The 26,458-nt window shown below is 47.4% G+C and overlaps 1 protein-coding gene across 1 annotated transcript; it reads right to left on the reverse strand.

Moving 5' to 3' along the window:
• Nucleotides 1–23: 23 nt before the first annotated feature.
• LOC104306539 (serum paraoxonase/arylesterase 2) lies at nucleotides 24–25,298 on the reverse strand. The gene is made up of 10 exons (XM_054161099.1): nucleotides 25,174–25,298; nucleotides 19,675–19,745; nucleotides 14,101–14,156; nucleotides 12,590–12,755; nucleotides 11,262–11,388; nucleotides 10,561–10,761; nucleotides 9,944–10,025; nucleotides 9,301–9,429; nucleotides 7,796–7,964; nucleotides 24–3,544 (listed from the first exon to the last, which is right to left on the reverse strand). Exons 1-9 carry the CDS (start codon nucleotides 25,245–25,247, stop codon nucleotides 7,806–7,808), a joined length of 1,065 nt encoding a protein of 354 aa, XP_054017074.1. The 5' UTR covers nucleotides 25,248–25,298; the 3' UTR covers nucleotides 24–3,544; nucleotides 7,796–7,805.
• Nucleotides 25,299–26,458: the final 1,160 nt, after the last annotated feature.

Here is a 26,458-nt window from a genome sequence, read left to right on the forward strand (position 1 = left end):
AACAAAAACAAAAGTTTAAAAAAATCAAATAAAAAACTTAACTTAAAAAAAATTCCAACAAAACCCTAAGTTAAAAAAAAAATAAATAATCCTACCTTTAAAAAAATCCAACATAATCCTAACTTGGACAAACCGCTCACAGCTTGAATTTCAATGAAAACCCCAAATGCACTTTGATCAGCAAGTGAAAACTGAGCAAGCAGAGCACTGCCAAGAGTTTTGGTGCTGTGTCTGTGACTGCATTCAGTGTGCTCACTCCTGGCTGGAGTGCTACCAGCAGGGATAAAGCACAGATTGAAATGGTGGTTCCTGTTCTCCAAGACCTTCGAAGCTGTCTTATGTTTGTTCCCCTTGTGTTGTGTCACAGCACACACGAAACGGAAGATGTGCATTTCTTGTCTTCTCAAACTCCTTGTGAATCAGTGGCAGTTCAGAGTAATGTGGGGTTTGATGTCACAACAGAAACGAGTCACTGGAAACCCTTTGTCTTTTGGCTCACCTGCAGCTACTGCTCTCACCTGTTGCTCCATATTTATTCATGGGGTTAAAGCTCTGACCTGCCTGCCCACCTGTAAACCGCTGTGCTGGTAGTCTGGCGTTTCCAGGCCTCCAGCCATGTTTCTGTGTCATCTTTAAACCCAGATGACCAGAGCGAAGGTCACTTCCTCCTGGTTCTGTAATCTCTAGTTCTCCCCATTGCTGTGGTGCTGCCAGGTTGTGAATATTTGGAGCCTCTGAAAGGGTGAAGAATGGAGAGGTAGCAAAAAATGGAACTCTGAAACACAGAAAAAGTAGGAGTCCACAGGTTGTTTCACTCCTAACAAATCCTAGTGTTTGTAGTGGAATTGTGGAGTGGTGGCTCCTTGCTCTGTCCAAACCAGCCCAGCATTCCTTGCTTTCAGCTCATATTTGTTGTGGTACTGCACCCCTGTGACTTCTGTGTTAAAATCCCAGCTTGGGGTTGATCTGTCCAGGCAGATCAGGACCAAGGTGTGAGGAAGGTGCAGTGCAGAGTGTTGTCCACTGCTGTTTGCATTTCACTCCCCTCTCTGAGCAGGTGTGGTGGGGGGTCACTGTAAGAGGAGTCTGTTCTAGATCACAGGTTAGAATTGCACAGTGGGACAGAGGCCAGTGGGAAAAACTGAGCAGAGTTAGGTGATGTTTGCACATCAGTGTTGCTGTGCCATGACTGTAGTCTGCTGCAGGCCTTTCACATGAATCAAGTTTCTGCTGGAATTACTGAGCAGCTTTCTCCTGAAGCCTGCCACTCCTCAGCTCTCATCGACATTCAGAGGTGCTTGAAACTGAGCACCAGGGTTCCTGACACTCATCACTCCCATCAAAGTCCTCCTGACCAGCTCCACCTTCGCCTCCTGGCACACGTGCTGGTGAGTAAGAGGTGGGCAGTATTGTGTGGTTTCGGGGAATGAATTGTGTCCCACTTTTCCATCAAGGGAAGAAACACCACTCCTGTCAGTGGTGCAGAATCCAGTTCTGCAGTAGGAAGAAAGAGGATCCTCCTTTAGTTGGGTGTGGCCATGAATTACCATTCTGGGCACTAGCACAGCACTGCAAATCCAAAGGCAAGGTTTGCACAGCTTGAGCTGCAGTTCTTTGTAACATCTGCCCTGCAGGCTGCTCTGGTTTTCAGTGCTGAAATTTAGGGGCAGTCTGCAGGAATTAGGGCTTGTGTTGATTTTCTAGCTGTGTGTTTGCAGAGAGAAAATATTGGTGAGGCAACAGCAAAACCTGAGCAAAACCCTGTGCTTTTTAGGTGTGGCTTTGTCCCTGCACTATCATCAAAGTAAGTGACAGAGGAGCTGGACCCTTCTAATAGCACTTTCTTCACTCTGCTCTCTCTCACTTGAAAACCTCAGGATGTTAGGGCCCAAACCACTTGCAAACCAGGCATTTGAACAAAGCAGCACCTCTTTAATCAACCTGTGAGTCTTTACTGGTCAAAATGGGCTGCAGAGTGCACAGAGCAGGTGGATGGGTTTGGTTTAGTTTTGGTAAATTAGTGATTGAAAAGAATTCAAATCAGCCTTCCTAGAAATGTTCTAAGGGGCAGGAGGTTGGCAGGATTGGTTTATTGGAGTGGCACTATTCTAGGAAGGAAATCTTTTTGTGTATTTTTAACTGTAACTTTTGGTTTTGTTGGAGCACTTTCAGTAGCTTCCTTCCAAGCAGGATTATGAGTGACATCCCAGGTGGCCTACCCACTCAGCTCAGTGGAGTGCACAGTCCCTTTGGTTGACCTCCTGCATGGATTGTGCTGTACTTTTCCATGTATAAAACTCATTTTTGCCAAGCTGTGATATCTTAGTCATGATATTGAGCCCTCCAATCCCTCACAAACTGAGCTTTCTGTGACTAACTGGCAGTACTAACTGGTACTTATGCTGTTGTCCCTGTCTTACTGGAAAGCTTGGCAGCAGTGCCTTGAGCTGCCTGTTTCTTTGGGAAGTTTGGGCTGTGCTAGGAATGAGCTGGAAGGTTTGTGAAACCTGCTCTGCTGACTTTGGCAGAGTGAGGAAAGGTGAGGAGGGCTCACAGCTCATGGGATGGGGTCCAGCTTCCTATAACCCAGGATCTTGAGCCTCCTGCTCTGGGACCTGTGTCACTGGCACCAGCAGAAGTGGGCTTGGAGCCTGGTACAGAAATGTGTGAAGGAAAGGGGGACGCAGAGCAAGCAGCCCCTCTGGAAGTGGGGCCTGCACAGTGAATCCCTTAGACTTTGCTATAATGGTTTCCTCTTTCCCAGACCCGTTGCAGAGGTATCTCACTGGCCACTGACAGGTGCCAGCCATTGCTAGAAGACCTGGCAGCTAAAAGACTAAACTGCACTGTGCTCACTGTATAAATTGGCTACTCATATGGTTTCTTTTTCTATGGTGGAAGAGAGGTGGTTGAGCTTCCAAGATTTTCCTTTTTCCTTTTCTTTTTTTTTCCAAGAGGTCAAATGTATATGAAGTGCATGTTTCCCTGAACTTTTCATTTGTACATCTTGGTGTCTGATCATCTGCATGAATGACACAGTAGTGCCATGTCTGAGCTTGTTCTCTTGTGCTTGGTTGATATGAACTTCTCTAGATTGTTGAGTTCTACCCCCTTCCCACCCACCCCCACCCTCCCCCAAAAAACCCAACAACCTCCAGCTTTGGTTAATATTTAGTTATTGGGAGACATCAAAACAAAAATCCATCATGGTGGCCCTTTGTTTTCTTACAGTTTAAATACAAACAGCAAAGCCTCGTGGTTTCAAGTTGATTTGTTAGTGTAAATAACTTTCTTGCCAATGAGTATTCTTGTTGTTAGACAACGAATGCAATAAACTGAGAAACCCTGAATCTTTAGTACAATTTGTATCGAGTCCTCACTTTGCCTGCCCATTTCTTGGTCATTCCAGAGGAAATAATGGAGAGCATGACTGGACAGCTGTTGCTGCACAGGGCAGACTTCTGCTCACTGGAGATTATTTTAATCCCAGCTCTTGGCCCAGTTGCCATGATTCACAGGCCTCCACGTGGACCTCTGTTACAATCTGTAATTATGTAAGAAAGCAAGGAAAAAAAAGGGTAAGGAAAGAGAATGGCCATTTGTTGTTGTTGTTGTTGATATGCAAGTGAAATGTAGCCTGCAGAGTGATGTGAAAATAGGCTGCTGATGCTGTTGAAAAGCCTTGGGTTAGTTTTGGTATAGAAAACATTTCAACTCTGCTCTGCCCTAGTGAAGCCTTAGCTGGAATGTTGCATCCCGTTCTGGGCTCCCCAGTTCAGGAAGGACAGGGACCTACTTGAGAGAGTCCAATGGAGGGCTACAAGGATGATTAAGGGACTGGAGCACTGCCTTATCAGGAAAGGCTGAGAGACCTGGGGCTGTTTAGTATGGAGAGAAGACTGAGAGGGGATGTAATGAATGTCTATAAATATCTGAGGGCTGGGAAGGGACAGCATCTGCTTACTTGTGCCCTGGGATTGGACAAGGGGCAATGGATGTAAACTGCAGCACAGGAAGTTCTACCTCAACATGAGGAAGAATTTCTTTACTGAAAGGGTCACAGAGCACTGGAACAGGCTTCCCAGAGAGGTTGTGGAGTTTCCTTCTCTGGAGACTTTCAAGACCTATCTGGATGCATTCCTCTGCAACCTGCCCTAGATTCTATGGTCCTGCTCTGGCAGCGGGGTTGGACTGCAAGATCTCCAGAGATCCCTTCCAACACCTAATATCCTGTGATCCTGTGGTTTTACACTCAAGTGTTAGGTTGGTGGTAACAGGCACTTCAGACAGCATAGCAGTTCTGAACACGCCTCAGATGTTTGTATTTATTTGAACTTTAGTAAAGCATTCAGTGAGGGAGAAGCAGAAGGGGACAGGCTGTCTAATTTGTGTTGTCATTTCACTGGATTTACATCTGGCAGAATCTAGGCCAAACACTGTACTTAATCTGTCTTAACCCAGTCTGTGCTTCCCTGCAGCTGACTCAGAAATCTTCCTTGCTGCTAATATGGCCTCCAGCTGCAAGAAGATAAAAGAATCCTGTACCCAGACAATTATTATCTTAATTAAAATAGGTATGGTAAGAAGCTCTCAGCCCTCTACTGACATTGTCTGCTCAGCAGCTTCCTAAGCTTGGAGCAGTCATCATAGAATGCTTTTGGTTGGAAAAAACCCTTTAAGATCATTCAGTCCAACCACTCTCTAACTGTACCATGTCCTTGTTGTTTGTGCAAGTTGTCTCAGATGTCTGCACTTTGGTTTCTGAAATGCCCCAGAACTGCTCCAAAGGCTACAGCCTGTAAAAGGTGATGGCTGATGCCCTCCTTGGGGTTGCAAGGCCAGGCTGTGAGAATGTTGTTTGACTCTTTTTTGCTTTTTGGTTGTTTTTTTTTTTAATCTTTTAAGGTCTTGAGAATAAATCTTGAGGAGCAGCTGAGGGAACTGGGGTTGTTTAGTCTGGAGAAAAGACCATGAGGGGAGACCTTCTGGCTCTTTACAACTCCCTGAAAGGAAGTTGGAGCCAGGTGGGAGTTGGTCTGCTCTCCCTACTAACAAGCGATAGGACAAGAGGAAATGGCCTCAAGTTGCACCTGGGGAGGTTTAGGTTGAACTAAAAAGCCAGTGGCAAGTCAACACATTGTTTATTTTCCAAAAGGCCAAAGCCAGCTAAGAAGTACAGGTTTGAGAAGATCCAGCATCATGTAGATTTGTTCATCTGAAGATGTTCTGAGCTACTGGAAAATTGAAATTAATGCTTTGGTAAGTGACTTGTAGCAATGCATGGAGAGAAGTTGCTAAGGAAGGAGTGGCAAAGCCAGAGTTACAGTAAATTGTGTTCTCCAGTGCTTGGTGCAATCAGCTGATGCCAAAGGCAAGGGCAGTAAAGGGATGAGACAAAAGCCACCCTTGTACAGGGCCAGCTCTGCTCTGTGGAAGGGCTGTCTGCAGACTGTGGATAGCGAAAGACTTGAAACCAGGATGCAAACCAGATGAGTCCTTGCCACCAAAGCCTTTGTAGCTTGGGCAGCAAACCCTGGGGCAGTGCTGAAGTCCCCAGATCAGCTGAGGGCATTTTGCAGAAGGGCTCTATGCACAGACCTGTCATGCTGGGCTGTGCCCAAGAGAGAAGGGCAGTTAATAGTCCTAAAGCTCAGGCTCTCCCCTCCAGCTATCTCTGGAGCCCTGCAGCCTGTGCTGTTTGTGTACAAAATGTCAAAAATGCCAGCAACCACACTTGCTATGTGGGGGCAAAAGACTTGGCTGGCATGGCAGCATGGTGGGAAACTGGGTGCAGCAACTGGGCAGACATGCTGCTGGCTCAGCTTTCCAGCCTCACACAACTTGTGCCCAGGGACATGCCTCACACCACAGCATCTATGCCAACAAGATGGTGGTGGCAACACAGGGGCTTGAGGTGGAGCAGATGATTGCTAGGGACAGGTGCTGATGTGGCAAGACCCACAGCACACTGCAGCTGTGCAGAGGAAGGAGGATGGCACCATCTCTCGCGTATAGAAATGAAGCCACAGGCCCTGGCACTGACTCCTTGCTGTCCCTTTCCCTTGGAGAAGGAGCAGTCACTCCTTTATAACAGGGGATGGAAGCCATCAGGGTTGTTTGTGTTAAAAACCAAAGGTGCAGGAGCCAAGAGATGTGCTGGTCAGGGCTGCTGCTCCCTAAACCTTACCCTACAAGAACACCTCCTGGAAAAACCCAAAGCCACATGAAGGTCTGCACACACTCTGGCTCCTGTCTCTGTGCTCAGGCTGCTACAGAGCAGGTTATTTGTTCTGCCTTGTAGGCAGAAGTGCTCCTGTGCTTTCAAAGTACTGGACTCTCCATGGTTAGAGGGGACTGTGGCTGGTGGTGAAGCAGGTAGCAGGAGAGAGCAGCAAGGCCGAAACAGCAACTAACACCCAGGGGCTGGCTCTTCTCAGCTGCTGCTTCATGGGCAGACGGCCGCCTTGGTCCACAGAGTATGGGAGAACAGCAGCAAGGAAATGCTATTGCATCAGCTAAAGGATGCAGCAGGGTGGTGGCCCCCAGGCAGGTCTGTCTGGTGACTCTGTTTGGAGAGGCAGCTAAGCTGCTGAGAAGTGGCACTGCCGGTAACACACAGCCTTCTGTGTTACCACATGGCAGCATCTCCCACAGAACCAGTGGTGAGTGATCAGAGATGGGAACTCTGAAGATGAAAGAGCTGAGCTGGGGGTAAGGACATCTAAACTAAAGAAAGAAGAGCTTACTCCAGGGGCAGGAAGCTGGTGGCTCAAAGGGGCTTCTACCAGACTGGCATCTTGCTGTGCAAACTGGAAAGCACAAAACTGGTTTCCAGCTTGAAGGGACACTCAGTTTGGTTTATGACAAGTGACTGCTAGCTAACACCACTCTAGAACCACCAGCTGATGGGAACATGGACAGATCTGTCAGCAGTGCACAACCTTACCCATAACTGGCACTGCACGTAGGTGAAGCAGGTGCCTGCTGCAGAGCAGCACAGCAGGAATCGGCTTGGTATGGACTGGAGTTGGGTGACCAACGCTCAGGGGAGGTCACTGTGGCAAAGAGCCCAGAAATGTTCCCTTTGCTGTGACAGACAGCAGTTGTTACTGCACTTTTACTGAAGGGGCACAGGAGTTGTTTCCCACTCTTTAACAAAAAAAAAGGCTTTTTTAAAAACTCCCTTTGGAAGACTCAGTAAGAAACTACCCAAAGTGATGCCCTCCTCTTTCCTCAGGAGGATTCAGATTATGAAACAAGTCAGGTTAGGAGATGGCTTTAAGGGGAATGAGGGAAGAAAAGACTGAAATAACATTTATTCTCCATTCTTCTCCCAGTTATTTTAGGAGCATTAGGGAAAGCCAAGAGGAAGGTCTGGAAGGAGAACCCTTAGCACAGTAGTCCCTGGGAAGGCCATGGGGTCGGTGACAAGCAGCACAGTGGTCGTTAACAGCTCTCATTTATAAAATCGGTGTTCTCTGGGGGGAAAAACCAAAACCCAGAGATCCAATCACAACAGGTAAGTTAGTCTGACAGTTCAGTCATTTGTCATCTAAATTTCAACTTCACAGTTACCCTTTGTTAACAACACGGCGTCCTCCCCATTTGACACAAACTGATTCCTCACCTTCAATTCCTTTACCATGGTGCAACACTCTTATTTCAGAGAGGAAGGCAAAAAACTACTCCATTTCCATGGCTCTGGTTAACCTTTCCTGGCACGGTCTCATTAGCAAAATCTAGCAGAAGCTAAGTTCTCAAGGAATTTAATGCATTCCAGTGCAGCAGACCTTACCCTCTCCGAGCTACAGCTCACAGTAGAGAGCTTTGTGGAAGACGGTGCCAATGAGCAGCTTGCCCTCGTAGACAGCTGCCACGGAGCTGCCCTGCAGCACGGAGCCGTCGTCGGCGTAGATGCGCGTCACCGCCGGCCGCTCCCCCAGCATGTCCTGGATGCGCAGCACCTGCCCCAGGGGGAGAGGGACACAGCTGCTGAAATGGCCATGGGTGAAAGGCCTCCACCCACCGAGGGAACAAGATGTTAGATGGAAACAAGTTAGTTAGGTTGAGCAGCTGCTGGTGACTGCAGCCGCGTGACTCCTGTGGTAGGGCCTCACATTTTGAAGCACTGCCCATGATGACTGCACCCAAAGCAGTGTGACTGGCAGGGCAAAGGAGGTGATTCTGCCCCTCTGCTCTGGTGAGACCCCACCTGCAGCACTGCAGCCAGCACAAGAGGGACATGGAACTGCTGGAGCAGGTCAGAGGAGACCACAAAGATGATCAGAGGGCTGGAGCACCTCCTGTATACAGGACAGGCTGAGAAAGCTGAGGTTGTTCAGCCTGGAGAGAAGGTGGCTACAGGGAGACCTTAATGCAGCCTTCCAGTACCTGAAGGGGCTACAAGAAAGCTGGGAAGGGACTTATGACAAAGGCTTGGTAGTGATAGGGTGAGAGAGAATCGATTGAAGCTTGAGGAGGGGAGATTTAGACTGGAGACTAGGGAAAAATTCTTCACAGTGAGGGTGGTGAGACACTGGAACAAGTTGCCCAGGGAGGTTGTGGATGCCTCTCCCTGGAATGTTCAAGGCCAGATTGGATGAAGCCTTAAGCAATTTGGTTTAGTGGAAGGTGTCCCTGCCCATGGCAGAGGTGTTTGGAACTGGATGATCTTTAAGGACCCTTCCAACCCAAATCAAACCATTCTATGATTCTGTGATAGTAAATCTGCTACTGAACATGTTCATTTTGAGAAGTGTCTTACGAAGAGCTTCAGACAAGGCTGAAGTCAGACACCGACGAGATCCCTGCAATCCCAGCTGCTAGTGTGCTGATGCTGGTACCTCATAGATTTCAGAAGGAAAGAAGAATGCCAGTGTCACCTACTGAGGAACCACACTGGCTCAGATAAATCATTCCAGTGCCAACGTTTCTGGTCATGCTTTGCACTCAATTATTTTTGTTTGGTGCTGGCTCAGTCATTAACACAGTTCATCAAAGTCTGATTGCACAGCCACAGCTGCACAGAAAGTAGCCTGAGGAGTCCAAAATGACTGAGCTGAGCTACTGGGTGGAAATGATTCAGTTGCCTGCTAAGGAGCTAAATAGGTGTTTGTTAGTGAGTATGCATTGTGCAGGCTTTCCTCTTGAGAGCAGAAGCTACAAGCTGGAAGCCAGCCGAGCCTTTGCTTCCACAAAGGCTGGTCAGGCACTTCTCTTGTGTAATGCAGAGCAAAGTTAGAGCAGGGGGATTTGAACAACTTTCTGGCACAGAGCCCAGAGACTTCTCCCACAAGGTACCTCAGATGCAGGCAGATTGTCAGGATCATTGAAGAATAGCTTCATGCCATTGGGATGACATCCTGTCCAGATGTCTCCAGTGTGAGGGTCAATATACAAGTTATCGACCAGCGTGTCCAGCTGCAGGGTCTGTCCAACACAGAGGGAAAAAGTGAGGAAGAGAGAAGTTAAGCCAGCAGAAGTCTTAGAAGCAAACCAGAACATAGCCAACAGCCTTGTCCAGTGCTCCCAGCTGTCAGAATTTTTGATTTTTTAAGAAGTCTTTTCTCCTCCAGTGCTGTTACACTTTGCCCCTGGTGTGCTCCATACCCTCCTCTGTGCCATGACAAACCTGCTTGCTGCTCCAAGCCTCCCCACCTACACTTGTGCTGATTGTTACCTTCAGTGCTTGGTTGACCCAGGCTGACTGAGGCAGACGTTCAGTGTGGCTCTACAGCACACCCAAGGATCCTCCTCTTCTTGCTGGTGTGAGAATGGAAGACCTGAAGCTGTGTAAGGGGCACACTGCCCCTCTGCAAACCCACACCAGGAGCCATCCAGACCAGCACTTTACACATGGTCAGGCTGAAATCTCAAGCATTCCTGGGGACTAATCTGTCCAACATTCACACAGACCTCTTTCCATGGAATAGCAGCACCTTACCTTCACATGGGTTAGACTCCAGTTGGCATGTTTCTCCATAACATGGACATTGTGGTCAAATACATCTGCAACATAGATGTACCTTCAAAAGAAAGCAGCTTTTAGAGATATAGATGAGTAAGCAGACACTGAAACCAGTCAGTTCCTCCTGTGCAAGCCCAGTTCTTCCCATGAGGAAATCCATCTCACAGTTCTCACACAGCAACAGACACTGCAGGCAGGCCACAGGGCACTGAACTGAAGCCAACCTGCTGAGACACCACTGTAGCTTCACACCATGCCAGGTCTTCTCAGTGCCATTGTGACACCGACACAGACCTTGGATTGTGAGGCCCACAAATACACTTTTCTTCAAATTAAAGATGATTTATGTACACCTCCAGGCTGGTTAACTCAGTCATGCACTTTCCACCTGTGGAGCATTCATTGCCTCCAGTTACAAGAAGACATGAGAGTTCTGCTCTACAAGCCCTCCACATCAGTGGCACTGTGCAGGTAGCACCTTGCCTCACATGAGCCAGCTTAGACACTTGGTCACAGAGGGACCACAGCTACAAGTTAGAATCTGGGGATTCTCTTGTGTGAGCAAACAAAATCTAAGGCAACAAGGAACTTACTTTCTGTCTGGTGAGGTGTTAATTCCATTGGCTGAATAAAACCCAGCTGCTACTTCCTTCACTCCTTTTGGACTGTAGTAAACAACATTTGACCAAGTTAAACCCAAGAACATCTCCAAGGCAATCAAGATGAAGTCAGTGAAGTAGTGGTCATTGGTGGCATAAAAACTGTCTGGTCCCATAGCTACTATATCGTTCACACTAACAAAATAAAAAGAGAGGGAGAGAAATAATGAAAGCATTGCCCAGAATCCAGCCAGGATGGTGTCTTCCCATACACATGAATGGGTTGCAATTACAGATGGTATTTCAGACAGACACTGAGTTATTGAGATCCTTTTTTGCTTCTGTTTGCTTTTACATGAAGCAGGACTGTACAGTGCTGAGACCTGAACAGGAGCATAAGGTATCGGTGAGAGTTCTGGTTATGTGCCTGTAAGTCCATGGGGAGGGAAGAGAGAAGAAAAGGGGGAGGGGGGAAAGTGGGGTAAGGGAAGGAAAGTGGGAAAAGGAGAGGAAAGAGAGCCATGAGTGGGTTATATGAGAAAAGGAGGAAGGTTTGATTACACAGATAAGCAGCAACCGGTAAGAGAAACAGCAAAGCTGATAAAGAGAAAATCTCTCAATAAGACCCTAAAGCTCCCACTCTGGAGTTTAGCAAGGCAGCCTGTTCCTGTGAGGCCAGTACTGAGCTCCAATACCTTGTCAAAAGGTCGTGTCGAATGGTTTTCAGGTGCAGGAGAGAGTTGTCATCTTCCATAAACTTAAACAATTCTACTGTGCTCTTGTGCTGGGGATGGTTCACAACAAAGAGGTACACAGTGTCATCTTGAAAGAAGAGATGAAAACAGCTGAATTTTCTGCACCAGTCTGCATGGCTAAGCACCCAGAGCTCTGAATCAGCCCCCAGTATATAATACGTTGGATTTGGTGCATTTGTCTCTCAGCTCCTCAGGACAAGCACCAAAGTAATGCAGGATGCCACTGCAACTGGCTCCAGAGCTCCAGCTGCTCTTTGCCCAGGCTCACTCTACAGGGAACTGCTGTGTAAACTACATCTTTGCAAGTTCCACCAAGGAAGAAAGAAATCATGTCTTCATCACAGAACCATGGGTTAGATCATCTCTGGAGTCCAACATCCTTCCCTGAGCAGGCACGTCTCCAGAGATGGAGATTCTACAACCTCTCTGGGCAACCTGTTGCAGTCTTTCACTACCCTCATTGTGAAGAACTTGTTCCTAATGTCCAACCTAAATCTACCCTACTCTAAAACCATTGCCATGTTCTCCTCTCCAAGCTCTGGCTACCAATAAAATACCTTTCATGCTCTCCTTCCTTTCCTTAGGGATTTTAACAAGGCAAACAGGAGTTTGCAAATAGCTGGAGAAAGACATCCATTGCTGCAGCTTGACCTAAGTCCCCATACAGTCACAGTATGGGACAGTGGTGGAGGCCCCATCCCTGGAGACATTCAAGGTAAAACTTGATGAGGCCCTGAGCAACCTGATCTAGTTGGAGATGTCCCTGCTGATTGCAGGGTGGGTTAGACAAGATGACTTTTGAGGGTCCCTTCCAGCATTCTAATGGCTGGCCACAAAGTACCAGAGATTTTGGTAGCTTGCAGTGACTTGATAATTCACTGTTTAGCCACAGAAGTCTCCATTCTGGTCACTCTTATTCATAGCCTCCTCTTTTTTGAGGTCCCTGCTCCTCAAAACCCTTGAGTCCTGGGTGAGCAGATGTAAAATGGTAAAATAAACTTTGTGTGATTTTCACCTTCTCAGACTTTTCCCATATTTTCTTTCCTATAGGTGTCCTATCGGACACCTTTCTATCTCAGCCAGCCTGAGATACTGAGCAAAGATGCTTGATTTAGCCAGCTGGCATTTAGAAAAGAGCTCTAGAAAGACAAAGAGCCTGAAAAGCTTTCTCTTTCCCAGCAAGAGCAGGCTATTGGAGGTACAGTGCAAGGCTACAGAGGGATTCTGTTTGTGCTCTTGAGGCCAAGATCTGCCTCAGATGGCTTTACCTTTATCTATGTAGGTGCTGATTCCATGAGGGTTAAACGATGCCAGGTCAAACCCTCGGCTGATTCTCAGTGCCACTGCTCTGGGGTTATTTTCGTTCAAATCCATCAAAAATATTTCACCTGGCTTGTCTGGTGCAAAGCTTTTTAGTCCTGGATATTTCAAGCCCTGTAAAATGGAAACATACAAAAATCATTCCTGGATAAAAGGTAAAGGGAAGCTGAAAATGCTGGAGCCTTGTTCAGGCTTGCAAGCACACATCAGGATGTCATGGAATCACAGAATGGTTTTGGTTGGAAAAGAACTTTAAGATCGTTGAGTCCAACCATCCTCTAACTGTACCAAGGCTGGTGCTAAACCATGTTCCTCAGCACCACATCTTTGCCTCTCTGAAACGCCTCCAGGCATAGGGATTCAACCACCTCCCTGGGGAGCCCGTTCCAGGCTTTGAGAAGCCTTTAGATAGAATCATAAAATGATAGAAAGGTCATCTAGTCCAACCTCCCTGCAGTCAGCAGGGACCTCCCCAACTAGATCAGGCTGCCCAGCACATCATTAAGTCTCACCTTGAATATCTCCAGGGTAGGAGCCTCAATCACCTCCCTGGGCAGCACCCTTTGGATGCAACCATCCAGCTAATTCCTTATCCACTGAAGGGTCCACCCATCAAATCCGTATCTCTCCAACTTGGCAAGCAGGATGTTGTGGGGGACTGTGTCAAAGATGTCCCTCTGCTTCAGCCCACCATGCCAGGATGGACAGAGAGGGACCAGCTCTGCTTTCCCTGGTAAGCCCCAGATTGCAGTGCAGAGGGAGCAGGCTCCATGGAGGCCACCACAAAGGCACCACCTGGGTTGGTGCTCCCCATATGTCAAACCACTCTGCAAATAAAGCCCACACTGGGGAAGAACAAACTGGAAGTACAGCACCACTGACAGTATCCAACATGGTAAAGCCACAGGGAACAGTAGTGGCGTGACAAGTCACAATTTCTGGCATGAATTTTGCAACCTTGTCATTCCCTGGGTGTTTTTGGAGCATGTGGATGAGAACATCAGCTTCTGCTTCAGAAAATAATCACTAGTCATCCTGCAAAGAAACGCTGGAAAATCTATGCCCTAAAGGCTAAAAAACACCCAGGAGCAATAAAACCAACACATAAAATCTGTGGTGTTTTTTTTAAGTCAGGGAATTAACACACCTTCTTAATAAGGGAGAGGCTTGACCTGTCAGCACGTCAAGGAAGCAGTGTGAAAGAAAGGAAAGATTCTGTGGGCAGATAAGCCAGTGCAGTAGGACACGCATGTCGGAGCCAGCACTGCCACTTCAGTCTCAAGGAGTACACCGGCTCAAGTAGAAGAGAAAAACAGCTAAGCTGATACAAGTCTGGTCTGTTCCTGTGGAGCCAGTCAGCCTTGTAGGAGAAAAGTCCGACCTGCAATTTTCACCTTTGGCTTCTGCAGATAAGGAAGCAGGGAGGGCCCCTGCGGGGGAAGGGGGCACGGGCACTTACGGAGCTAATGAAAGCCAGGCCATTGGGAAGTATGTCGATGTCTTCTGAGCCTGCTTCTGCAAGACAGAGATAAAGAGGCTTTTCCAGATGATATTAAATATTTCCCATCAAAAACCCAACACCTTTTTAGTACAAATCCAGCTCTCAGGAATGTTCCTTTCTAATATGAATGCACAAGTGCAGCAGAGAAGTTTGCATCGCATTAGGAGTGGTAGCAGAAGGCAGTGGCAGGGGAGGGTAGGAAATCACTCGGGTTCCTCTCTTTCTGGGGGCTTATAGGTGCCCCTGTGGTGGCCAAGCAGTCTCCTAGTCAGGCATTGGAACAGGCTGCCCAGGGAGGTGGTGGAGTCACTGTCCCATGAGGTGTCCAAGAAACATGTGGCCATGGCACTTGGGGACATGGTTTAGTGGCCATGGTGGTCTTAGGTTGAGGGTTGAACTCTTGAAGGTCTCTTCTAACCAGTTCTATGATTCCTCCCTAGCTCCATGTGCCCTGGGGTGGCAGGGGATGAGTCACCCACTTTTGATGATAATGTTCTGCTGCAAGCAGTTAGTGCTGGGAATTTCAGGGCAGGACTGTACCCATCACTCAGCCCCAGCACTGGCAGAAGGCAGCTCTGGGTACTGCACACACTAATTCTGGCTGAGCTGGGACACTGCACTAGGATGGATTGCCAAATATTTGAAGTTCTCAAGTGTCAGAGAACCTGCTCTGTCCTTAACAGCTAAGGGCTTTAATAGTTAGACCACACTTTTAACTCTGGGTAATCATTTCCAATGTTGCCAGTTCCTGCAGTTCCTGCAGTATTTTTTCCTGCTAGGAAAATAAAGTTTAAAAAAAGAGAATAAAATCCCTTTAGTAAAAGCACAATTTTAGGCTTTGACCAAGCACTCTCCACAGAGCTTTTAGTCTGATGCTGAAGCCTGTTTGCCATCCCACATTTTCACTGCTGCCTTCAGAAGCCTTCCCTCTGCTCTCCAAGTCACCAGCACAACCAGCACTCCCCACCAGCCACTTCCCAAGGCTGGATTAAACCCACCCAGGAGCATTTGCTTCAAGGAGGAAATTGCTCTGCAGGTTTTCTTTAACAGAGCTCCCTGAAAGCTTGCCCACCTCTCCACAACCCCTCCTGCTTGGCCATAGAGAACCCTACAAAGGTCACACCACTCTTGGCATCTCCTTCCAGGGAAGTGCCTGCAAATCTGAGCTGGGTCTTTTGTTTGCTTTTATGTAACTCCTGTTTATCCCAGCACTAACTCAGCTGGGCTGTAATTCCCCTGAAGCCACCAAACAGCTCTGTGGGGAGGAATCTGATCCTCAAATTCCCCCGCGCAGGCAAGTTCCTTCCCAGCTCAGCCCTGGGGAGATCTGGTGAAACAACTTGCAGAGGGACGGGGGAGAGAGACACAGCCACCTTCTGCTCAGCCTCAGCAAGCAAGCCCCATGCCATATCTAACAGGTGGAGCATCCCTGCCTGCTGAAGTGCAAAATGTCTGAAGAAGCATTTTTGGGAGCCAGCCCATTACCCACCTCCTAGGTTTTGTTTCTGAGTGCCAGCTGGGCTGCAGGCAGGAGGCAGACATCTACACTGATGTGCCCAGAGACATTCAGAACCTGCACTTTCCAACTAAAGCTTTGGATTTGTGTTGTTTCAGCTTGGCTCATGCTCTGGTTTAAGCAGCAAGCTCCTTTTCTTTGCCCCACTCTTGGTCTCTCCAAGCCTAGGTGCATTTCTAGGATGGGGTTAGCAGTGGGTCCCCACTTCCCAGGACTGCTGCAACGTTAACATCATAAACGCTGAAAGGCTCAATTACCACAGTGACAGGAACTGGACAGACAGCCTTCACTGGCAGAGCATGCTGGTGAGTGAATGAACAGAGATACCATCACTTACTACTGCTGAATTAGTGAGGCAAGTCAAGCAGACAGACAAGCAGGCTAACTGGGAGCAGATAATTAAGACGTGTAAGTTTCTGCACTAAAGAAATACAGGAAGGACATGAACCTGATGGAGAGGGTCCAGAGGAGGGACATGAAAATGATCAGGAGCCTGGAGCACCTCTGCTATGAGGACAGGCTGAGGGAGCTGGGGTTGTTCAGCCTGGAGAAGAAAAGGCTCTGAGGACACCTAATAGCAGCCTGCCATTATCTGAAGGGGGCTACAAGAAGGCTGCAGAGGGACTGTTTGCAGGACAGAATGAGGCACAGTGGTTTGAAATGACAGAAGAGCAGATGTAGATTGGATGTGAGGAACAAGTTCTGCATCATGAGGGTGACAGAATGGTGGAACAGGTTGCCCAGGGAGGTGGTTGAGGCCCTGTCCCTGGATATATTCAAGGTGAAGCTGGACAATCTGCTCTAGTGGAAGATGTCCCTGCTGACTGCAGAGGGGCTGGACTAGGTGACCTTTGGAGGTCCCCTCCAATCCGAAGGGTTCTATGATTCTGCTATAAACAGTACCATCAGCTGACTACCGTCATTCAGAAGACCCTGTTTATTCCACAGCTGCAGCTTGTTCTGCATACCTGTGAATGAGGTTTAGGACAAGCTGCAGGTTTTTAATTCTTTTCAATATTTGCATCTGTCTGTACATTGCACAATGTTAAAATAGAATACATCAAAGTCTGGAAAATGAGAGAAGAAAAAATGTGCAGAAAGAAAAGTGTTGAATAGAATTTTTTTTCCATTTACTCTGGGTTTGCTTCCCTTTATACAGATGCATCACTTCTAAGTTAATTACGGAAGCCCACACCAGATGTTTGCTCTTCCATGGACAAGATGGATAGCTTAAGATAATTTTGTTCAGAGCTGATCCAGCTCATTACCTGTGTCCCATTTAAGAGGCCAGAAGGGCTATTTTAAATATTAAAATACAGACTGTGTATGCAAATTTGACACAGCATTTTAAAATCATAATGGTTAGAGAGGGAAAGAACTTAAAAGATCCTCTAGTTCCAGCCCCCTGCCATGGGGGTTCTACTAGACCACCCTGTTCAAGGCTGCAGCCAGCCTGCCTTTGAACACTTCCAGGCTTGCAGCCTCCACAAATTCTCTGGGCAGCCGGTGCCTCACCACCCTCATGGGAAAGAATTGCTTCCTAGTGTCTTCCAATTTGAAGCCATTACCCCTTGTCCTGTCAATTCATAGTGTTGTTAAAAGTCACTCTGCAGCTTTCCTAGAGAGCCCCTTCAAATACTGGAAGGCTGCTCTAAGGTTTCCCTGCAGCCATCTCCAGGCTGAGCAACCCCAACTCTCTGAGCCTGTTGAGAAAGCAGCAGACAGCAGCACAAAGCCAAGACATGGTGCAGACCTCTATGTGAGGGGACAGTGTTAGAGGAGCAGAGTGAGCAGAAGAAATAAATCTCCTCAAATTGATCTTCCACCACCTCTGAGGAGAGCCAGGTTCTCAGAATCTCCATGTAAAAAGTCAGGCATCCAAAATGAGATAACTGCTCAGTAATCAACCACCTCTGTATTTACAATGTCCAGTTTTCCTTCTTTCCTCAACAGAGACAACACGATGCAAAAAGTCTCATAGAGAATGCAACAGTGATGTGCTTCACAGAATTACTCAGCAATTAGTTCTCTGTTAATCACCATAAATAAGCATTACTCAGAGTGCTCTATGAGTAAATTTCAGCTCAATGTAGAAGGCTCTGAAAATTTTTAAAGTGAAATTCCTCCTGCAGATAACCTCAGGCAAAGGAACTCTGCAGACAGCAGTGATTTGACTTTACAAAGATGTTTGATTCCTGACACAAGGAAGAAGCAAGATTTATGAAATCAGCTCAGTGACTCAGCAAGCCCCAAAGGCAAAGCTCTTAAAGCTCATTCAGTGACTATTTTATTTTTGTACACAAGCAAAATCTAGGCAAAATTCGACAGAATTTCAGACATGCCCCAAAATACTGAGGAGAACAAACCCCAGCCATTAAGCCTGTATGAAGATAAAAATGACAATTTTGGGGGAAAGGAGGCACAAGATAAAGCTATGACATGTAAAGCTATCCATTTTATACCCTGCTTATCCTAAAGGAAGAGAAACAAAACAAGACAGAAGCGTTGCCACCTGCTAAATACATGATCCAAAGGACAAAGTCAACATTTTGGGCACCCTGTCAAACCTCTCTGCAAACCAAATTAAGATGACAAATATGACCCTTTGCTCTTTGAAACCACACAGCTGAATTGTGCAACCACCCCAAGCTCCTGCTTGCTGTTTGCACCACATGAGACCATCCTGCTCCTAAATCTCTGCCAAATGAGGCACAAAGGTGAGCAATCCCTGTTGGCATTTAGTAGCCACTCCTTCACCATATGCCTGTGGCCTTCTTGCAAAGCTTCTACCCTGGCAGCATGGCTTCTCTTCAACATGCCATCAGCTGACAACCACCTGTAGCCACCTGCCAGAAGAGTCTGCACACCCTGGTCTAAAAGCCAAATGATTTCCTAAGTGGCTTAGCAACACAGAAGTGTTTGCAAGGTATTAATTTTCAAGAAAGGGATCAGAATCACAGAATGGTAGAGGTTGGAAGGGACCTCTGGAGATTGTCTAATCCAACCCCTGTGCCAAAGCAGGCTCACCCAGGGCAGGCAACACAATAATGCATTCAGACAGGTCTGGAAAGTCTCCAGAGAAGGAGACTCCACAACAGCAAAACAAACCTTGTGCATCACTGCTGCTTCATTTTATTTGATGATCAGACATCGATAAATAATCTATCTTCCTTGACTGTTTTGCTCCTTCTCAATAATGAGTGAAAGTTGAAGTTTCTGCAGTGGGACTATATGCATGCCAGCAAAGACCTATCAGTTCTGCCAGAACATCCAAGGAAGGAGTTGCTGCTTCCCCTCCCTAGCACTAGCCAGCTTTGTCTAATAGATCTGAAACAATAGGCTGAAAGAGTTGGGGCTGTTCAGCCTGAAAAAAAGAAGTCTCCAGGGAGACCTTATTACTACATTTTAATATCTGAAGGGGACCTACAGGAAGGCCAGGGAGGGACTGTTTAGAAGGGCCTGTAGTGATAGAACAAGAGGCAATGGTTTGAAACTGGAGCAGAGTAGATTTTGCTTGGACATTAGGACAAAGACCTTTACCATGAGAGTGGTGAAATATTGAAACAGGTTGCTTGGGGATGTGGTTGCAGCCCCATCCCTGGAGACATTCAGGATCAGACTTGATGTGGCCCTGGGCAGCCTAACCCAGTTGGAGGTGTCCCTGCTGACTGCCAGCACAGTTGAACAAGATGACCTTTGAGGGTCCCTTCCAACCTGATGCAATCTGTGAATCTGCAACCAAGCTGGCAAAGGGCTGAGCAGCTGTCTGAACAGCTGCACAGATGCCAGACTTGATCCTGCATCAGGAAGATCAAACACCAAAAGCAAAAAGTATTAAACCAAACTAGTTTGATTTTCAGTATAATTTCTTCCCACAGCTTCTCCCTACCTCAGAGTCCAAGCAGCAAATGAAAGTAAAATTGTTTTCAGGATGAGGCTTGGGAAGCTGGCTTTGAGAAGCAGCTGCAAAAGCAAGCTGGACAAAAGCAACGCCCTGGGTCATGTGGAGCACGTACCGATGCCTTTAATGAGCCGGCAGTTCGGGAGGGTTACCGGGGCTACTTCCCGGGAAGCGTTGAGCCTGTTCCTGCAGGAGGGAAGAGCAAGGTTAACAGCACACGGCCAGCTTTGCACAGGTAACAATCCTAGCTTGATCCTCGGTTTATTGTCTGTCGTATCACTGCAACAAATCAGCTGTAAAACACTGAATAAGCAAAAACCAGAACTGACAACAGCAATTGCTCCAAATCGCTGTGATGGCTCCACACAGGCAGGGATTAAGCGATTCTCCTGCACTGAATAACTTCACGAACCTGACCTGGTTCATGAGCTTCAGGAACAAGCTTTCATGACCCCACTGCAGCTCAAATGGTAACATATCATAGCCACCCTTTCTTCAGGTTTCAGCCACCTAAATATAGTAGCACCCCACAGTTAGGATCAGCATTTGAAATGAGGAGAGGGCAACCTTCTACCCCAACCCACTGGCTATTTTTGGTGGACAGGCTTATCAGCAGTTGCGCTTTCTACATTCAAAGGTAGCAACAGTGTTGTGGCAAAGGTAGGAATATCTATTTCCAAAGAGCTGGTAGGACTTGGTAGTACAGTTTTCAGCAATCAGCTTGCCCTTTCCTCTTTTCTGCTGGTGCCTGCCCAGAGCATTACCCTTCAGCGGTGCTTATTTCATTCCTCAATGCCCACAAAAACTCAATCTCTGGCTCATGATTTACTGGGCAAGCAGGCAGAGGCAAGTAACTACTTGAGTTCCTATTTCTCCATCTCCTCCATTCCAAGTTGTCTACAAATCTGTATGAAAGGCACCTCACTAGGAGGTGCTTTTCACATAAATTTGTGTAGGGATGCAATTGTCCCCCTCCCTTTGGCAGTGGTGAGGCCACACCACACCTCAAGTACTGCATTCAGTTTTGGGGCCCTTGCTACAAGAAAGACATTGAGGTGCTGGAGCAGGTCCAGAGAAGGGCAACAAAGCTGGTGAAGGGCCTGGGACACAAGTCTTATGAGGAGCAGCTGTTGGTCTCTTCTCCCAGGCAAGCAGTACCAGAACAAGAGGACACAGTCTCAGGCTGCGCCAGGGGAGGTTCAGGCTGGATGTTAGAAAAAAGTTCTATACAGAAAGAGTGATTGCCCATTGGAATGGGCTGCCTGGGGAGGTGGTGGAGTCGCCATCACTGGAGGTTTTTAGGAGAAGACTTGACAGGGTGCTTGGTGCTGTGGGTTAGTTGCTTGGGCGGTGTTGGATTGGTGATGGGTTGGACACGATGATCTTGAAGGTCTCTTCCAACCTGGTTTATTCTATGTATATTCTATGTATATTCTATGAAGTGAATGGGGTTGTTTAGTCTTCAGAAGAGGAGGCTGAAGAAGACCTCATCACCCTCTACAACTCTACAAAAGTGGGTGTCAGTCTCTTCTCACATGCAGCAATTAACAGGACAAGAGGAAAGCACCTCAATTTGTGCCAGGGGAGGTTCACGTTGGATAACAGGAAAAATTTCTTCAGAGAAAGGGTTATCAATAATAGGAACAGACTGCCCAGGGTGGTGGTGGAGTCACCATCCCCGGAGGTACTTACACATGGATGTCGTGCTTAGGGACATGGTTTAGTGGTAGTAGCTTAGCAGTAGTGGTGGGATTGTGACTTCTAGGTGAGAATTTGAACTTGATGCTCTCAAAGGTCTCTTCCAGCATCAGCAGTTCTATGATTCTCTGACTCACCAGCAGGGCTGAAGTGTTTGACCACTCTGGTCCACAGTGCCATAAGAAGGATGTTGTGTCTCTATGTAAGAATGCTCAAGCTAGCACACTGGAATTTTTTTGGTTGTTTTTCCTAAGAGAAAGCACTTAAACTAACTCAGTCACTCCTTTGTATGTCCTTAATATGTGCTGAGGCTGCACTTGCTCCAACCCCAGGCAATTCAGAATGCACAGATCCCATAGCTAAACCCCACCATGTTTATGTTATAGTTTCAGGCACAAACATGAACTAAACAGCACTATTGGTCTATGGTATGAAAAATATGTGATATGGCTGAGAGCACCATATGGTATGTCAGTCCTGCAGCTTTTTAATCACTTAATTAAGAATTCTGAGTTGCTTTAATGCTATATAATTGACACAGATTGTTAACATAAGGCCAGAGGGAAGGAGAAAAAAAAAAGAAAAAGGGTAAATAGCACAGAGGACAGCAAGGGAAAGGAGTCAAGTTAAATTCTCCCAAGCCCTCTCCCCCAGTTCAGGAGTTCTGACGGAATTACACTGGTTCTCATCCCACAAGCTGCACAGGGGAGATGTCAGGTCTCCCTTTGCCCCTTGGCATCTCAGCAGAACTGAATCAATAGGGGTGGCTTAGGGCAAACACACCCCAAGTCCACAGTGCTGCCTGTTGAGGGATACTCTCTCTCCTATTTGCATCAGCTTTTCCTGGGCAGACTGTGCCAAAAGCACAGCAGGAACTCAGCCAGCAGCCAACAAGGGATGATGATATCCCGGCAGCATTCCCAGGGAAACACTTCATGGACTGGAATGAGAATAATTCAAAAGGACACTGGTCACAAGCCTGCAGTATATAGAGAGGCTTTTCCAAAATGTGTCAGTTTATCTAGCGCAGACAGCCTTAACTGCTAAGCCAGATGGCCCAGATAACTAACTGCCCATACTGAAAACACAGCAGACCTGCAAACTGTGGGAGATGCAACTTCCAAAACGGCAGGAATTTTGCTGCTTGGTGCAATCCCTGTGCACAATGCCTTTTCCCACTCAGTCTTCTCTTTCCAGTTTCAGTTGTCCACCCACTGTCTCACTTTGTAGGACACAAATGAGAGTCATCCCCTTTCCTTGAGCATCAACCTGCTGCATATTCAAAGACCTATTGCAGTTTTCCTCTTCTCTAGGCTAACCACTCCCAGATCTTTCTTACTGATAAGACTGAAAATCATCTGTTATTCTGGGGTTTGTTTCCAGTTCTTTCCAAATCATAGAATGGCTTAGGCTGAAAGAGACCTTAGAGATCATCTAATCCAACCTCCCTGCCATGGGCAGGGACAGCTCTCATCTAGACTAGGTTACTCAAGGTCCCATCCAACCTGGCCTTGAACATAATCCAGGGAGGGGGCAGCCACAACTTCTCCAGACAATCCATTCCAGAATCTTGCCACCCTCATACTGAAGAATTTCTTCCTAAGATCCAATCTAAACCTATTCTCCTTCACTTTAAATCCATTGCCCCTTGTCCTATCAGTGAACACTCTTGTAAAAAGTCCCTCTCCAGCCTCCCTGTAGGTTTCTTTCAGGCACTGGAAGGCAGTTACAAGGTCCCCCAGAGTGTTCTCTTCTCCAGGCTGAACAATTCTAGTTCCCTCACTCTCTACTCATAGCAGACGTGTTCCCAGATCATCTTTGTGGCCCTCCTCTGGACTTATTACAACAGATCTGTGTATGGTCAGGATCTTTCTGGGAGCCCACTTCTGCTTTAAACAGTGTGCAAGCTGAGCACCGTATCAGAACAGTGTTATGAGATGACACCACCATGTCTGCATGTAAATGTATCTGTACATGAACAATAATATCATATGCATATTGCTTTGAGGAAAAACCAGCATAATTCACAAGTTTTGCAAATTTGCTCAGACCTTTCTTCAGAGAAGAATTAGCAATTTAAAACAACATTGGAAACAGTGTAATTTCAATTGGTAACACACAAGGACTTCACCAGTTTTCTGCTGCACAAGCCCTACTCAAGTCCATTTGGTAGCTATCAAGTGTGTAACAGATACATAAACAAACCAGACTGAAGAAGAATTGAGTTTCTGTGAGATTTGTAACAATTCTTTAAGCCTTATCTTTTAAGCATTTCATGGATTCTTGTGTCATACTATCTGAACACCAGGTATCAAATTCAGAAGAAACAGCAAATACTGTTTGCTGGATTCCTGCCTTCTGAGTGGGGGATGGATAACAGAGAGGCCTGGGAAGTGTTAACACCACCCCAGTTTCTCTTCTCAAGGCTGTGTTAAATTATTTGAGAGCACTTTGTTATCTAAAGTTGTATTTCCAAACTCTGCAACCATCTTAAGACTGCTGCTAGACTGCAGTTTGCTGAAAACACAGCACACAGGAAAAACCCAGAGAGAGCTATAGAAATGGCAGGGATCCTGTTTCTACCAGGAGATTCATCTTGCCAGATCCCAAATGCTGTATTTGTCCCTTCAGTTTGGAGGGGACATGGGTCCCTTGCTTTTCATAGTGCATTGAAATGGCTCACCATACTAAAGCCTGCAAGTGTTTTCCAGCTCTGCCATTCCAACTTGAGCGACTCCAGGGTAGATGGGTCCCACTACAACCCTAGTTATTAGTAATGCTTGTGGTGGATTAGTGCAAGATGTAAAAAGTACTTGAGGCACTTGAGGTTCAGGCAGCACAGCCCTCCTTCTGTAATGAGCTACAATGGCTATCTACCCAGAGATCTATTAGCTGGATGTCACTGCTTTGAAGTCAGGTGTTTGGAGTCCTTGTGGACTGAAGCTGCTTTAAGAATGTTCACATTCACACCTCATGACATGAGGTGTACGATATGAAGCATGATGTGGCTGGGTACTTTAGCTCACAGTGACTGAGGCTACAACTTACCATCACAGAAGTCTGTGCTCCTTCAGAGGAAACCTCATGTACACCGGGATTATTGTTACCCAGATGCCAGCTTCAGCAGAAAACACCACAAGTTTTTGCCAACCTGATTTTAACTTATTGTTTATGCTATAGGCAGGAAATGAGAGACATTCACAGATCCCAGTTTTGGCACAACCCCCTTAACTGCAGCCTCTGCAAAAACAGAGGTACCAGGCACCCTGCCCCAAGACATCCCCTCCCCTTTTGGGCACCCTTGACCCCAAAGAGAGGGGGGAAATCCTGGGGAGGATTTCACATCCCCCTTACTGCAAAGGGCATTTCTGCTGGACAAATGCTCCTGCAGTGAGTTTATGCCAAAAAGAGGATGCAAACGACACTGCCGGGCAGGCCACTGAATAGTTTTTGTGCAGGGAAAACTGTTCCCTTTGATAGTGAAGAAGGTAGCAATGATGATTATGACAAGAGTGATAGGCCTTCACTACAAGAAATACGTTGAGGTGCTGGAGCAGGTCCAGAGACAGGTCTGGACAACAGGGCTGATGAGTAGCAGCTGAGGGAACTGCGGTTGTATAGCCTGAAGGTGGCTGAGAGGAGACTTCACTCTCTACAACTCCCTGAAAGGAGACTGGAGCCAAGTGTGTGTTCCCTGAAGTCAGGCTCCAGAGAAGGGGCTGAAGTGCCTTCACGCTCGGAAGGGTGCAACCGTCACCCCCTGCCCAGCTCGGCACCGACCCTGACGGGTCAGTTCAGTCTCCCCTGCACCACCCGAGGCCTGGAGGTCCGAGCCCTTTCCCGCACCTCCGTTCCCCACCGGGACCTTGGCTGCCCTCCCCTGCTGCGGGCCGTGCGGCGACCCCTGACAACTCACCGGAACGCCAGCAGCCGCTCCGCCACCAAAGCTGCCGCTATCCCCACGAGAGCCACCGCCAGCAGCTTCCCCATGCTCGCTCCCACTCCCGGCTCCGCCGCGTCCCGGCACGGCGCTGCACTCACCGCCGGCTGCCGGCCCGCCCCTAGCGACCTGCCCTGCAAAAGCGACTCTGCCCACCCGCGGCAGCAGCCAGCGGGCTGTAGGACCGGGGACGAGGCGGAGGAGGGCAGAAGGAGCCCGAATGAGTACGGCTCTGGAGGCATCACGCTGCAGCACCCAGGCAGGGGGACAAAGTTCTGGATTCTGTAAAGTGCGGTTCTTGTTCCGATGCAAAAGAGACCAACCCCCACCTGGCTACAGCCTCCTTTCAGGGAGTTGCTGAGAGCCAGCAGGTTTCCCCGTAGCCTCCTTTTCTTCAGATTACACAACTGTAATTCCTCAGCTGCTCCTCACCAGCCCTGTTCTTCAGACCCTTCACCAGCTTTGTTGACCTTCTCTGGACCTGCTCCAGCACCTCAATGCCTTTCTTGGAGTGAGTGGCCCAAAACTGAACCCAAGACTCAAGGTGTGGCCTGGCCTTACTAGTTCTGAGTCCATGGGGACAATCCCTTCTCTGGTCCTGCTTGTCACAGTATGCTTGTCACTACAGGCCTGGATGCTGGTGGCCTTCTTGGCCACCTGCCACACCCTGGGTCATCTTCAGATGGCAGCCTATCAGTGCTCCCAGGTCTTTGTCTACTGGAAAGTGCTTCAGCTGCACTACCCCAAGTTCTGCATTTGGCAACACCAGTGAGTTCAAGATCTCAGACTCTCCTTGGAACTCCACACTGTGTCGACACCTTCTGCTTGTTTCTAAACTACAGCAACACCAAGGTTGGTTTCTACTAGCTTCCTCATGTTTGCCTTGTCTTCATGCCCACACTTCTGAGTCAACAAGCACTGACTCCTCACTAGCTGATCAGATTTGCCCTCCGTTCCCTCTGTAGCTTAAAATCCTCAATGCCTTTCATAGTCTGAAGGGTCTAGTCAATAATATGATGCCTCTGCATTTAGTCAGATCAGCCAACCAAAAGCGCTCCAGAATAATATTCTCCCCTTTAAACTTCAGTGTAAATCCATCATAAATACTTTGCCAATGCAGTTTTGAGTGAATTTACTTTAGATCAACATCAGCAGAAAAGAGAGCAAAATCCAGATAAAAAGACAACTTTCTCATTGTTAAAGTTGGTTTGGTAAAGCATCTGGTGTTTCACCACTGACTCAAGCACAATGCATTTCAAAA

This window comes from Dryobates pubescens, chromosome 4 (assembly GCF_014839835.1).
Source record: "Dryobates pubescens isolate bDryPub1 chromosome 4, bDryPub1.pri, whole genome shotgun sequence".
Taxonomy (NCBI): domain Eukaryota; kingdom Metazoa; phylum Chordata; class Aves; order Piciformes; family Picidae; genus Dryobates; species Dryobates pubescens.